The sequence below is a fragment of the Oreochromis aureus genome, linkage group 3, assembly GCF_013358895.1.
Source record: "Oreochromis aureus strain Israel breed Guangdong linkage group 3, ZZ_aureus, whole genome shotgun sequence".
In the NCBI taxonomy this organism is placed as follows: domain Eukaryota; kingdom Metazoa; phylum Chordata; class Actinopteri; order Cichliformes; family Cichlidae; genus Oreochromis; species Oreochromis aureus.
Window position 1 is genome coordinate 52,330,652 of NC_052944.1, and position 16,178 is coordinate 52,346,829.

The following is a 16,178-nucleotide window of genomic DNA, read 5'->3' on the forward strand; positions in this document are numbered from 1 at the left end:
TGTGGAAAACTACCCAGACCATGACACTGATTCCATGAAACCGAGCTTGGTTCTGATGGTCTCTGTCACTGGTTCACTGGTTTTCCCCAAGGATGAATGTAGCCGTTGATAATAATGTGGAGTCTGGATCCTGTTATTAAATGAAAAGAAAAAAATTACACTTCTATGAAAACTTCTGCTGCTGTATTTTTTAAATCTAACAATTTATTTCAGGTTTCCATGTGTGGCTGTAGAGTGCTCTGTGAGTCTAATGGATCTAAAACTTTTTACATCAATAGTTTATCTTCCTCGGACCTCCAAGCTGATTTCTATTAAGATGAACAGAGCAACAGGACACATGATGATCTGATACAGTATGGTTAAACTGCAGCATGTCTGATGTTGGTGAGTCATCAGCTGTCTCCGCTCATATTATTTCCTGTTGATACTGGCACACAGTTACAACAGATATATTCTCTTATTTTTCGAGCCCTTCACAAAAACAGAGCTGCTTTCACAGACTGCGTGACTCAAATTGAACTTATCCCACCGACTGTTTTCACTGTTGTGATGGTAACTCTGCTGATGCTGCTGGGATGTCTTCACTCCAGGTGAGTCAGAGTTACACAAAGCCAAAAAATTTACACAAAAACCACAGAGTTGCAGGAAAATTGTTTAGTCAATTTCCATGAGAGAAATCTAGTCTGTCAGGTTCAATGTCTGAGGTGGAAATTTAAACAATGCACAGATGATCATCATCGAGAGAGAATCTTTAATTTTTAAACTTCATCAGTGAGAATGTTTGTTTCTATATAAAGATGGATCTGAAGAAAACCAGCATCTTCTGAGCAGATCTCCTTACTGGTGGAACGCTCTCCTTCAAGAGAAGAATCAAAATCTTGCAGTTAATAATGATAATAATAATAATAATAATAATACATTTTATTTGAAGGTGCCTTTCTAAAACCCAAGGTCACCTTACAAAGAGAAAAAATATCAGTTATGGAGCATTTGAAGTGCTCTGCTAATCGTAACTCGAGCACAATAAACTGTTGTTTGTTCTCCTTTTGACTCAGTGCTCTTGCCTTGATGTCACTGACTATGTTAGTTACAACATTAATAATAAGGTTGAATTTTAGCACAGACCAACAAAACACCTTGTGTAGAACACAATCCAAAATTTTTTTGCATTGTATTGTGTTCATTTCAGTCATTTTATCTTACATCTACTTCCAAGGTCAGATACACTGTATCTATTATTTAGTGTATTTTTTTATTTAAGGAGTGATAAAAACACATAAAAGCCTTTTTTTAAGTTTTCAGAATGTCACTGGTTCTGTTCTAGAAAATGAAGCAAAAGTTTGTAAATGTAAGTATTCAACTGGGGAGGAGACACTGTGACTTATTATGGTTTAATATTAATAATCATCACTTTTCAGAGGTAAAAAACTAACAGTCTGATCATTTTCAACAAAACAATGTAGTTGTTTGTTTTTCTTTATTTTCTGCAGATCTTGTGAGAGTTTCTCTTTGTGAGGTTTTTATTTATTTAGCTTCAGCTTAAAAAGACACAGTGAAGACTCATCTTCATCCACGTCCTTGCAGTAAAATTATCTTCGTGTTGCACCTCAAAGAATAAAAAATCCTTTTTGAAGATCAACATTTTTATTTACATATTTCTATTTCAACAAAAATACAAAATGTTAAATTGACAAACAAAATTATATGAACTATATAAGATGTAATATTGTTCTTGTTTTCTTGTTTGTTTGTCAAAAACAAACAAACAAGTCGCTCTGGTGAATTCACATGATGTAGCCCTGTTTGTAAAAAGCATCACTTTAGTCTGTGCTCTTCTCCAGTGTTGCTGATGAGGCTGATCTTCAGGTCATCTCCAAACTCCCAGTCTGTCATTCCCATCCACATCATCTCAGCATCGTCAGGATACGGTTTCATAGCACCTTTTCGGTGTAACTGTAAATGTAGCCAATAAAAAGGTCACAGATGTCCAAGTGAAAAGTAATAACAAGAGAGAAATATCCAGTAACACAGACACTCACAGTGAGTCGCTCTCCAGCTTTCAGTGTAAAGTTTGTTTCAACTTTGTATGTGACTGGTTGTGTTTCGTTGACCTGTAGTTTTACCTCCCAATCTCCCATCAATTTATTCTACAAAAGGGAATCAAGAGAATGGAAAAAAGGAATGAGACAATAATAAAGTTCAGTGTGTGTTAAATCCAAAGTGTTGATAAATGAATGTGTGTTGTTTCAGAAATATTTCTGAACACACAAAACACGTTTTTTGTGTTTAGGTAGTACTCATTGTTCATCAGCATGAAAGCAGCAGTACCTCACTGGAAGTGTTTTTCAGACAGATGTACATGCCGAGTTTGTCGACTTTGTCCAAGATGATGTCACCTCTCGCTGAGCTGTGATTGGCTGAGCTGCTCTTATTCTGTTCCTGGAAATTTCTCTGAGATTTTCTTTGTGTTTTGAGTTTGCTCGTCTCTGGCTGAGAGAGAAAAAACAGATGCAGATTAGTATGACAGACAAATATTTCTCCACCTGCTTTTTCTATTTTTCATCCACCTTCACAACGTCTAGCTTCATGTTTTTTCTCCAGATCACAGACAGAAGAAACTGAAGTCAGAGATAACTAGTATGACCAAAACACTTTGTTGATAATCATCAAAGTATTTTTGTTTCCTTTCAGGAGTTTGCACTTTGATAAAAAAAAGTACTATTTTTTTCAATAGGAACTGTGAGACTAAGGCTACGTTCACACTGCAGGTGAAAGGGCATCAAATCCGACTTTTTTGACCCTATGCGACCCGTATCCGATCATGGTATGACAGTGTGAACGGCACAAATCTGATATTTTCAAATCCGATCTGGGTCACTTTCGTATGTGGTACTGAATCCGATACATATCTGATGTTTTAGAAAGCGACTGCTGTTTGAACGGTCATGTCGCATTAAATCCGTCTTTTACGTCACTGACACAAGACAGACGCCAATTATCAGCGCCGGAGAAGCGCCCGAGAAGACATTGCGAACGCTTCCTGGCCATCCAGTGTAGATGTTAGTGAAACTGTTGGGAAGACAACATGAACATTTTATTTGTACTGTATAATCTGCAGATTCTGACAGAAATCTGCAGATTATCCTTTGAAGCACTGCTCCTCTAAAACAGCAATAAGGATCATTATTAGGTTATCTACATTATTATGTAAATAACAAAATAACTTAAAGGAAAAATTGGGAAACGTAAAGTCCGAAGTCTTTATATTAAGGGCCATCAGTCAAACAATACTGTTTGCTCTGGGTCTAAACAGAGCGCGTTGTGTGTGACATCTTCTTTTGCGCATGCGGTCCGCTTTGATCGTTCACACTAGAGTGCGTTTGCTGTCGCATTTTATTTGTAGTGTGAACAAGCAGACAAAAAAATCGGATTTGATCAAAAAATCGGAATTAAGCATTAAGACCTGCAGTGTGAACGTAGCCATAGAAACAAGAGTCCTGAAAGTCTCTAAAATGTTCGCCTTGTTTGGCTTAAACTTCTGTGATTGCTGAATAATTTCAGAGGTTTTTGCAGCAAACCTTGAATTTCCTTCTCCACTGTCTCTTATTGTGTGGATGTGAGTCTTTGTCTGTGTTTGTAATAGAAATCTGTTTTTACACACTCAGTTTGGGTCCTTGTTTCCTTTCTTGGCATTAAAAAGCCAATAAAATCAATAATAAATGTAAATGTGCTGCATGTTTGTTTGTTTATGGTTGAGAACAGAGCGAGGTCCCAGTAAATGAATGTGTGTTTGTCCTGAAGTGTTCATAACAACAGTCTGTGTGTGTTTACTTCTTTCTTCATGTTGCTGATCTCTGCATGTTTCTTCTCCATTTGATGATGCTCCTCCTTCAGCTTCTCCTCAGCTGCATGTTGGTTTTTCTCCAACTAACAGACAAACAGATCAACACAAAGGTTCAGCCTGAACAAAACTATCTGGACTGTTAAACATAACAGTCTGAACACGTCTCCAAAACTGTTCACACATTTTCTGTTTGCTTTCAAATCTCTCTTCCTTAAAGAGCTCAAACAGGAAATCTGACCTCTGACTGACCCTGAACTCCAATAATGTCACTGAATATGAGAGCAAGCTGAAGATTTGTGTTTATATAAATATCTTTATGCTAAAAGAAAACATGCCTTTTCCATGTAAAATTAACATAAAATATATAAATATAAGAAATACAAATTTAAAATCCAGTGTCAAAGTTTTTATAAGTCTTATAAAATTTCAGTCGATCTCACATGTACCTGGCAGCTGCTTGGTCGGGCCTGGACTCCCTGGCTCTGTCGGGCCCCTGTTGGGGTGTGGTGGGCCCTTGGGTCTTGGGTCTCTGGGCTCAGACGTCGGTCTGCTCTGGTGCAGCCGTCTGCCGGCTGAGCCTGTGAGCTCATCGCCACAGACCTGTGGGGCTTCTGCTCTGTGTCTGGTGGATTTCCCCCTCCAGGGCTGTCCTTTGCTCTCATCTGAGTTGGGGTCTTGATTTTGCCTGTGGTGGTCTTCCTGGGGGTGTCATCGTCTGGAGGACTCTGTTGGTTTTCCTCAAACTAACAGACAAACAGATTAACACAAAGGTTCAGCCTGAACAAAACTATCTGAACTGTTAAACATAACAGTCTGAACACGTCTCCAAAACTGTTCACACATTTTCTGTTTCCTTTCAAATTTCTCTTCCTTAAAGAGCTCAAACAGGAACTCTGACCTCAGACTGACCCTGAACTCCAATAATGTCACTGAATATGAGAGCATACTGAAGATTTCTATTGCTATAAATATCTTTATGGCAGAAAAACACGCATGTGTTCATGTACAGTTAATATAGAACATAAAAATAAAATCATTGATAATCTGGTGTCAGTGTTTTTGTAACCTTTATCAAATTTTCAGTCCAGCTTTCAGATAAGAAATTAAAAGGCAAATGTTCAAAATACTCTAACCTTTTTGTTTCTTTCTATTTCAAAATCTAAACATTAAATTTCGCTCTTATTTCAAAATATAAATCTCATATTAAAGTAGTCTGACACACTAAACTAATTTGATCTTATGTAGAAACAAGGATATAACAATAAAAACAGGATAAAGTGGATTAAAAATTGTAGCAGGAAGTGAAATGTGTGCGTGAGGGATGATTGGAGGCTTGTGGTGGTGGTTGTGTGGAGAGGGTGTCTGCTGTCGTCCATTAGAGCTTTCACTTTGTTTCATGTGTCTCTCTCCATCACAGTCATCAGTGAGTCCAGCCTTCTTACAAACACCCAGCTCACTTTTTAGCAGCTCGTCCAGCTGTTTGTGTCCATCAGGCTGCTCCACCAACACACAGCAGCATAACAGAGAGCACTGAGCACCACAGTGTGATCAATGCAGCATCTCATCACACACAGGAAAGCAACTCAGCCTCTGCAGACACTTAATAACATGTGTCTAAATATGATGTTAGAATAATAATAATTCTTTCTTTCATCTATGGCACACACAGAGGGATAAAGATACAGTGAAGTGCCTGATATTTCTCAGCTCCCATCTCCTGCTGCTGAGTCAGCACTTTTTTATTAATCATAGAAATAACTAAAGTTTCAAATTCCTTCATAATGAAATGTTCATAATCTCCAGTATTTCACTTCAATCTAGTGATGTTCGATTCGTGAACGAATAGTTCAATACTCGAGAATCACTTTACTGACTCGTGAATCATGATTCACAAGCACAACTGACTCACTGACTCATCCCTGTTGCTGTTAGCAAACTAATTCCATTAGTAGAAATATATCTAGCTTATAATTAAAATTGTGGGGAAAAAAACAACAGCCAGTTTCTTAACAAAAACATTTCTGCTCTGAACTGGAAGAAAAAACCCTGAGTAGAAACCTCACATCAAGAAAATAGCTCCTCGGTTCACAGTAGCATCGCTCAGCTAGCATGCTAACAGCACATTTGTATGAGGGGCCGTACAAGCCAAAATTCATTCTTTCACTCTCACACACATACATTCTTCTTTCACACATATATTTTCACTCTCACATACATACATTTTCACTCTCACATACATACATTTTCATTTATGCATTCCTACATTTTGCTCTCATTTACATGCATTCAATATGCATTTAATCTCACAAATAATATATGTATGTAAGCAGAGAATGCATACATGTCAGAAGAAAATATATGTATGTGAATGAAAGAGTATAGTGGAAACGGAAGGAGTTTAATGGAAACGGAAGGCTGGGTGTCTGTACCGCTGTGATTGGCTGAGAAGCACGCGGGTCACTTTCAAGTGTCTGACAGCATGGAGGGGGAGAAGAAACTCGAGTTCTTCAGCAAACTATCGGGTGTTAAGAAATATTTTATCATCTCCTGAAACGGTCACATCGTTGTCCTCGTCACTTGATCGAGATGGGACGGGCTCAACTTTTTTTTTTACGTGCGCTCAGAATAGTGGCACAAAAATAACGCCACAGTAACCCAGAAAGAGTAATATTTCAAACTCCGCCACTCTGTGCTTCTCTGCCACTGCCTCGTTTGAGTTTTGGACGAAATGGATTCTGGGTTATTGCATTTCGTCATTTCGAGCTGATTGGAGACCAGAACAGCCAATCAGATATTTTTGCATCCAAGTCTGTGATTGGCTGGTTTTGTGGCACAAAAATAACGCCATAGGTCACAAAATAAACTTTTAAGATATTTTCATGCGAGAATGGTGCTGTGTAAACTTCAAATATCTGCTTGATTCATCAAGACATCACATATTTCCATAAGTGCTCTAACATTTTCGGAGATGCCTGTTACCTATGGCCTTATTTTTGTCCCACTATTCTGAGCGCACCTAAAAAAAATTTGAGCGCACGTAAAAAAAAAAGTTGAGCCCGTCCCATCTAGATCAAGTGACGAGGACAACGATGTGACCGTTTCAGGAGATGATAAAATATTTCTTAAAACCCCGATAGCTTGCTGAAGAACTCGAGTTTCTTCTCCCCTCCATGCTGTCAGACACTTGAAAGTGACCCGCGCGTGCTTCTCAGCCAATCACAGCGGTACAGACACCCAGCCTTCCGTTTCCATTAAACTCCTTCCGTTTCCACTATACTCTTTCATTCACATACATTATTCTCTTGCATACATATATTTTCTTCTGACATGTATGCATTCTCTTCTTACATACATATATTATTTGTGAGATTAAATGCATATTGAATGCATGTAAATGAGAGCAAAATGTAGGAATGCATAAATGAAAATGTACGTATGTGAGAGTGAAAATATATATGTGTGTGAAAGAAGAATGTATGTGTGTGAGAGTGAAAATATATGTATGTGAGAGTGAAAATATATGTGTGTGAGAGTGAAAATATGTGTGTGAGAGTGAAAATATATGTATGTGAGAGTGAAAATATATGTCTGTGAAAGAAGAATATATGTGTGTGAGAGTGAAAATATATGTCTGTGAAAGAAGAATGTATGTGTGTGAGAGTGAAAGAATGAATTTTGGCTTGTACGGCCCCTCATACATTTGAGTTACTCACATCCTCCCTTGCTGTGCTGAATCATAGCGTAAGGCGAATCACTCACTCACTCACCCCCTCCCTCCTGGCTCACAGCTCAAACGACTTGAACGAATCACTGACTCACTCACTCACCCCCTCCCTTCCTGTTACGAATCACTCACTCACTCACCCCCTCCCTCCTGGCTCACAGCTTCTTCTTCTTCTTCTTGGTTGGCAACCAATGTTAAGGTGCTTTACCGCCCCCTGGCTCACAGCTCAGTGGACATTTAGATGAGAAAATATATATTTGACACATTTAAGGAAAATACCAATAAAATAAAAATAAATAAATGTTCCCTTTAGAATTTTTTTTGCTCTTTTTTGCTTTAAAGAAAATAATTGTTTTCTTTTACAATCATTCATCTTAGCAGTAGGATTTACATTAAAAGAGAAACAAATTAAGTTTGAGTGAAAATATACATTTTTGGACTCTCTGGTCAACTGAGTCAGTGACTCAAATGACTCAAGAAACTCGATTCACTTTGGTGAGTGACTCATTAAAACTCGATTCAGTAAAAAGAATCGAATTTACCATCACTACTTCAATCCCATGAATGACAACAGGTCAGGGAAGTGTTGAAAACATGTGTTTGTCTGTCTGTATTTACCTGTTTCGTACGTTCTTTGATAGATGGTTGTTTCACCTCCGGCTGGAAATCTTGTGTTTCATCATCCTTCATCTTCTTGTCAGCTTCCTGTTTTTCCTCCAGATCACAGACAGCAGAAACTGATGTCAGAGGTAACTAGTCTGACAAAACACTTTGTTCAAAATCATCAAAGTATTTCTGTTTCCTTTCATAACGTTTTGCTTTAATACAAATATTTATTTATGGTATCTTGTTTATTAAGAGTTAAATAGTTAAGATTAATTAAAAAAATCATTTTTGACAGCAAATTTTTTTAGTTTATAAGACGTGGAAATAAAAGTTCTGAAGGTCGCTGACAGTTTCTGGTTTTTGACTATAACTTCTTTGTATTTTTAATTTTGTGATAAACCCTGTGACGCTGTTCCTGTGGAGGCCTCTTCTGCACTTTGTGAGAACTTTCTGAATTATATTGTTGAAAAAGTCTTCTTTAAGGTCTCCACATTCACAGCCAGTGTCAGATGTAGATCCACCTTCCTGAATATGAGAACATACTGAAGATTTATATTAAATCATATATCAAAATTTGAGTTGAGCTCACATGTACCTGGCAGCTGCTTGGTCGGGCCCCTGTTGGGGTGTGGGGGGCCCTTGGGTCTTGAGTCTCTGGGCTCAGAGGTCGGTCTGCTCTGGTGCAGTCGGCTGCTGGCTGAGCCTGTGAGCTCATCCCCACAGACGCCTGGGGCTTCTGCTCTGTGCCTGCTGGGTGTCCCCCTCCAGGGCGCTCCTCTGCTCTCGTTTGAGTCGTGGCCACGAATGTGTTTGTGTTTGTCCTTCTGGGGGTGTCAAGCTCTAGGGTGTTCTGGTGGTTCACCACTTCTGTGACATCTGGTTGTTTCGCCTCCTGGAAATCCTGTTTTTTATCATCCTTCTTAAACTTCTTGTCAGCTTCCTGGTTTTCCTCCTGATCACAGACAGTAGAGACTGAAGTCAGAGGTAACTAGTCTGACCAAAACACTTTGTTCAAAATGCTAAGAGTATTTCTTTTTCCTTTCAAAACTTTGTGCTTTAATATAAATATGATATTTTGTTTATTAAAAGTGATGAGACTAGGGCTGCTCGATTATGGCAAAATGATAATCACGATTATTTTCACTGAAATTGAGATCTCGATTATTTGACAATATTTACTTAACAATAACAATGTATTGAATAATGGCTTTAAAGATTGTCAAAAAATAATATAAAATAGTGTGCGAATACTGATAACAGTGCAAATGTTTGCAATATAAAAAATAAATGAAAAATGTAAACATCTATGTTTAGTGAACTTCAAAATACTGCATAATATTTATGCATACAAATAACCAAACATGAAGGCAAGCTGCGTAGCCACACAATGCACAATTGCATCAAACGTATGTCACTTTGTGAGCGGTCTTCAAATGATTGAATAAATTTGTAGTGTTGCTCTGGTGCAGCTACGACACCGTAGCAAAGTTTACACACTATGTTTACTTGATCCACGTGTGACTCCGCGAACCCATAATGTTTCCACACCACTGAAGTCGTTTTACCTCTCTTTTCAACCAACGGCATTCTTTCTTCAGCAGCCATTATCCTCTCCTCTCCAAATAACTTCTGCTTAGTAGTGATGTGCGGATCGATCCTGAAATATCGATTCTTCTGATACCAATCATTTATGTTCTAGAATCGATTCTCACATTAAAATATCGATATTTTAGTAATTTAGGGTAAATTTGTAGTTTATCATTAACAGGAACACAGTGGAAAGAAACTATATCATTCGGATTGTCTACATTCAAAGGAACTACTTCCTCTTCCGCCTTTCATAGTCATGTGCGAAATACGGGTATATAAATGTCTAGCAGCCCCTTGGCGTGCGCACTCACAACAATGGCTGAGCATAATTGTGCGGACGTATTTTACCTCCACAAACAGCTGAGACGTGGTTTGCGATACATCTGGCAAAAAAGTGAGGTGTTGTGGCCACCTCAGAATTAGGGAGACATTCAAAAAGGCTGTTGGGGGGGGGGGTGATAAATAAATTTTACAGTGTTAAAATAAAATACGTTAAATGTCACCGTTATTATTGGCCAGCCCGGAAACAGCGGGGGTGTCCAAATTCAGAGGCTGCTTCCACCTGAGGACCCGGCCTTCGTGGTCTAAAGAAAGCCGGGTAGTACGTCATGAGCTCCCTCGGTGGAGTTAAACTTTGCCGTCTGCTCCTTGCTATCTAAAATATAACCGGGCGCTGACGTAAACTCTCGACCATCTCACACTTTCTTTAATTAGTTTTCTGTTTGACGTTTATTCAGCTGTGTGAAAACCCCAGAGCAACCCTCCCGAGGGATTAATAAAGTTAAATTTAATTTAATCTAATCTAATAACTTTAATCTCAGCCAAACCGATTTACTCACGAACAAATAAAACACTGAAAAAGCCAAACAATAACATTTTTAAGTTATCAAAGTGACTTATATATCATGTTTAACCCGAGTAGCGAAAGACCGCGGGGGTTTGAAAACGATGTGTTGGTCGGCTCAGATATTTGAAGTTTACACAACTACATTCTCACCTGAAAATATGTTAAAAGTTTTTTTGCGACCCAGAAAGAGAAATGAGAGTAATATTAAAACTAAGTATCTGGAAACTGGAATTGGCTGGGCGCTATGAATTCTGCGATATGGTTTTTCAATTTTGTTGTCCGGGTGGACAATCGGGAGAAATTCGGGAGAATGGTGGCTCCGGGAGATTTTCGGGAGGGGCACTGAAATTCGGGATTCTCCCAGAAAAATCGGGAGGGTTGGCATGTATGGTTGTGGCAACATCACTAACCTTGTCAAACACCTCAGAGTAAATCATATCACAGAATATGACGAGCGTATGTTGAGGCGAACTGAAGAGGAGGACAGGGACAGGGACAGGTGCTGCTAGGGCAGACAGACGTCTCTCACGTAGTCCTTTAGTGCTGCAGGCTGGCAAGGTGTTCAAATAGCGCACAACTTCAGTTTTTTTATTTCTATATGATGAACTCTGCATTATTAAGTGATAAGAACAAGTAATCTGATGTCCTGTAATCATTATGACGCTATAATTTGAGATACAATAAATAAAAAAAATTTTTGTACAAAGTATCGGTATCAGATCAGTATCGTCGATACCACGCTGAATATTACTTGGTATCGGAAAGGAAATCAGTGGTATTGCACATCACTACTGCTTAGCTTTCTGAGCTTTCTGTCATATCACTCACTGGCACGTTGTCCTGCGTCATGAGTGTCTCCTGCTCTTGGTCCGTTTCAGTTTTTGTTGTTTCTTGTTTTTTTTGTAAGCAGTGAGGTTTCCTGACATCTGTTTGAAGTTTAGACAACAAAGTCAACATGATGTCCTCCTGGACTTTAGAATGGTAACGCATCATTTATCATCTCATTTTATCTCATTTCTTCTTACTTGTTTTGTTTCGTCTCCAGATGAAAAAAACTCCAATTAAAATCAAGATGATTACAGCCAAACTAACAACAACACCAATGATGATGGGAGCAGCAGAACTGGATGTGAGCTTGAAGTATTCATCTGAAACAAGAAAAACAGAATTACATGTCATTATAATAGATTCTGGTTCATTCGAGCACATCATAAATTTTATAAACTACATGTACCTGGAACATGTATGTGTGTCTCTCTGCTCTGGTTGGTGTTCCTCTGTTGGACTCTGCAGGTGATGTTGTTGCTGTGTCTCTTCTCCACAGTCACTCTGCTGCTGACAGTATAGAGGTCATCAGGACCTCTGAGGGTCTCTGTAGGTCCAGCAGAGAGGAGGTTTCCCTCACCGTCCAACCACAGCAGCTCAGGCTCTGGATACCAGCCTGGAGACTCACACTGTAACACCACTCCACTGATGGCTTTATCAAGGTTTGCTAAGCTGATGACAGGTGAGGAGACAGCACCTGATGCTGGATGAAATGTACAATTTAAAATGCTGGTCAGTAATGCAAATAACTAAAAATGCAATGGTAATATTTGAATCTAATACAGACTGCAGTTTCCAAGCTGGTGTAACTCACTGGCTGAATCAAGGCATTATTGCAAATACTAGTCCAAACTGCACTGTGCTCAAATATTTAATTTGTTCACTTACCGACCACAAGATGAATAAAAGCTTCTTCATCCTTGTCTGGGATGTAACATCTGTATCTGCCTTCATCTGCAGGTTTTACTTTGCACAGTTTCAGTGAAGTGTTTCCATGTTTCAGCTCATCAGTGAACAATGATGATCGACCTATGTAGGACGGATTTTTCATATTTATGAGGTCCTGACCTGCACGCCACAGAAACACAAATCTGGGGTCCAGCTCAGGTCTTGTCCACTCCAAAGTCATTGCAGCAACATTTTCTCCAGGTACCAGGTGACATGGCAAAGTGATGTCTTTTCCAGCTGTTGCAATAATTGGCTGAGTTGGCCCAATTAACCGAGACTGACCTGAGATAAAAAGATCAGTTTATTAATTTCTTTATGAATGAGAACTTCTAAGAAATCCCGCTGAACCTCAATCGAGAGATGTTCTTTTTCTTTGTTAAATAATATTTTATAACAAATGTGTTACTTCCCCTAAAATATTCAACCTCTACATTTTTGTATTGTGAATTATAATGTAATGATCAAATTACAGATTCAGTTAGAATCTATAATCTAGTCACATTAGTCAAAGGTATAACTACTAGGTTACAGCTTTTAAGAATCAATAAGAACACTGAGCGATAACACAAAAATATTGACAAATTAAAACAAAAAACAAAACATTAAACATGGCAATTTGAGCCATACATTTTATAAACACATACACACAAATATTTACTGTGACCTTATATGTGAAGGTACTTACAAAAATGTACAAGAAGAGGGAAAACCAGAAAACAGTTTCTGAGACAATAAAGGGAAAATCCAGCCATCTGATGATTTATGCAGCTCTGAAAATGGGAAAAAAAAAAATAATACAACAAACAAGTTACTAATAAAACAATAAAACATGGCCGAGTCAGTTTCATACTTTCACATTCAATTCAAATGTCCTTGAGGTTTCTTTGATGGACACACAAATACCTTCAGTTCATTATTACATTGTGAATTTAAATTGTTTGAATATTGTCAGATGTAGAATACAGTACGATAAACTAAAACTATGTTTAGTACAACTTTTCATTGCCATTTTCTGATACTAGGTCATAGCTGTAATATTTGTAAATGAAACATACAAAACCAGATATTAAACACTTATTTATTTGATACATATTGATCGGACAACAATTATCCTGTCCCCTGAAATGCAGAAAGTTTCAGCTTTTCCTCCAGAAATAACTTCGAAGTTATAATGTGTACCTAAATGTACATGCTCTAAATGTAGACCTGCTATTCTGTACTGTAAGATGTATTTGGTGTATTTTGTATAAGATGGTATTTTAGTAAGATGAGAAAGTCGGTAAGATATAACTTAGACGTTAAAAATAAGATATAAAATACAACATACCTCCTGCATGAAGTGGCTCTCACTTGAAAAGAACCTACAGTCTGAGTTAGTGAAACTTAGTATTAGTGAAACCCGACATCCTGTTTGTGTGTGTGTGTGTGTGTGTGTGTGTGTGTGTGTGTGTAAAATCTTCCTCACGAACTTTGAGCCTGTTGCAAGGAAACTGGTCACTGTTATAAACAGGGTTGTAAACAGATCTGCTATGATTCTTGCAGGAGCATAAAACCACTTTTCTAATCAGAGGTGAATTAACCTGAGAGACTGAAGAGCAGGAGAAACTGTGAAATAAGAGAAAGAAAAAAGTTTGGCAACTTGAATAGATTCAAACTGTTTGTGGTGCTGTTACTGTCCCATTTTTGTGTTTAAAATTTATCAGTACACAAGCACTGCTCGAGCAAAACCTAGTAAACAAATGAAGAGATGAAGTTCTATTAAAGAATTAGTTTCATCCAATGCTGACATTAGCAAGAATTCAGAATATCTGTGTTTGTGTTATTGCAAACCAGAAATGACTGAAAGATTAATTGGCTCTGTTTTGAGTTTTGTTCAAAAAAGAATGACTTCATATAGGGAAAAATATATATCACATCTGCAGGACACCTTAAACTAGTTTTTTAATTAAGCAGCAAGGCAGAACAAAGTCGGGGCTGTATCAAGACACAGGAACTAAACCCCAATTCAACCAGACCCAGAACTGATCCGGAATTAAATCAGGACTACAACAGTTCAAAATCAGGACTACTTAGGACTTAACCAAGACAGAACCAGAATCAGAACTAGATGATAGTAGCACTAAAAATCATCATAGACCTGCACTACACTTACTTTTTAATTCTACCAAAGTCCACTATTTAGAAAAGTTTATATAATTATTTAGCCTTGTTGTGCAAACAAGCCTGCATAACTTAATACATGTAGAATTTGAAAAATAACAAACCTAAAAAGAAACACTAGGTACGAGATACATGAGTACCTATGATACGGTGAAACTTTTGGCCAACAACCATTTGACTAACATGTCTGTCTCACCTGCCTTTGTTCCATCTCTGTTCTGTCCTCATTCTCCATCTCCCTCTCTGTTCCTCTCTCTCCCTCTCTGTTCCTCTCTCCCCCTCTTTGTGCTGACAATCATCAAATATACAGTTGAAACCAGATATTTACATACTCTTCAGATCAAAACACTTTTTTAATTGTAACATAAAATCAGACTAAATGTTTATTTTTTTAGATTGATAAATATAAAAACATATTTGTTAACTTTAAGAGTAAAGAGAGAAACTATCTGTATTTCTTAATTGTAAATGGCACCAAATTATATTCAAAATTGAGCCACACGTATGGAGGTCCACAATTCTTTTCCTGGTGTTTTGGTTGACATCTCTTGTTTTTCCCATGTCAAAGAAACAGGCTCTGTGTTTTGCCTTATATGCATCCACAGCTGTGCCACCAACTTACTCACATGGACTCTACTAACCTATCAGAAGCTTCTTCAACTCAGAATGGAATCGTCTGGAGTTTTCTTATTAATTAACAATAAACTTAGTGTACATGTACTGCTAAATTTGATGAAAGTGATAAAAAATAGAGAGCTCTGTCTCTCTTTTTATTCTCACATTTAACTAATTCAAAAGATATTTCAATATTTATTTATCCAAAACAAAACAAGTTTACTCTAAATTGATGTTGTACAGTAAAAAAAAATGTTCTTGTGTTTTCCATAAAGTGTATGTAAATATCTGGTTTAAACTGTGAATATACTGCTGTGTATTGAAGTTCCTCTTGTTTTGTATAGAAATATACTGAACAACATACAAAGCATAATATTGTGGCGAGCTCAGACAAGGAGGAGACAGAGGTGTCGTTCGGTCTTGCTTCCCCGCCGTCTTAGCCAGGGAGCACAGCCATTTATTTATAGCTGCAGAAGAACACTGCCACTAGCTAACTGCTCAGCGCGGCAACAGCACAACAACAACAAAAAAAGGCGCTCTCTCACCGGAAAAACACAGTCGCCGAGAGAGCGCGTCACCTGTCACCATGACAACATGACAACAAAACATAACTGTAATAACCAGGGGCGATTCTAGGATCAGAGCTTTGGGGGTGCTGAGCACCCAGAGAGCTGCCCAGCCAGGCATGATAAACTTTATACGTTACGATGAGACTTCTTCCCTGTCTCTGTCAGTCCCTGCATCCTTAAATGTCTCCAGTTGTCCCGAGTTCCCTCTGACTGTCTCCTTGGTGCATTTAAACCCCTGTTCCTCCCTGTCCTCATCGTCTGTTGTCTTCATCTCCGCTATCAGTCATCATAATTTTACCATCTCTGTGCAAGTCTGCAAATTTCTTTATTAAATCATAAGATTCTTAAATTCATGAAGTCTCTCTGTGCCTGGGTCCTCGTCACAAAACATGACATCACCGTTTTGTACATTTTAACACAATTTAATCCCCACATTTGTGAAAGAAAAGC

The 16,178-nt window shown here is 38.1% G+C and overlaps 1 protein-coding gene across 1 annotated transcript; it reads right to left on the reverse strand.

The window, feature by feature from the left end:
* Positions 1-1,739: 1,739 nt before the first annotated feature.
* On the reverse strand, positions 1,740-13,776 carry LOC120438919. Its single transcript, XM_039609523.1, has 13 exons — positions 13,712-13,776; positions 13,070-13,154; positions 12,325-12,666; positions 11,846-12,139; positions 11,637-11,759; positions 11,440-11,537; positions 8,770-9,126; positions 8,187-8,282; positions 4,285-4,587; positions 3,832-3,927; positions 2,329-2,490; positions 2,040-2,147; positions 1,740-1,953 (listed from the first exon to the last, which is right to left on the reverse strand). The coding sequence occupies exons 1-13, from the start codon at positions 13,718-13,720 to the stop codon at positions 1,816-1,818; spliced, it is 2,211 nt and encodes a 736-aa protein (XP_039465457.1). The 5' UTR covers positions 13,721-13,776; the 3' UTR covers positions 1,740-1,815.
* Positions 13,777-16,178: the final 2,402 nt, after the last annotated feature.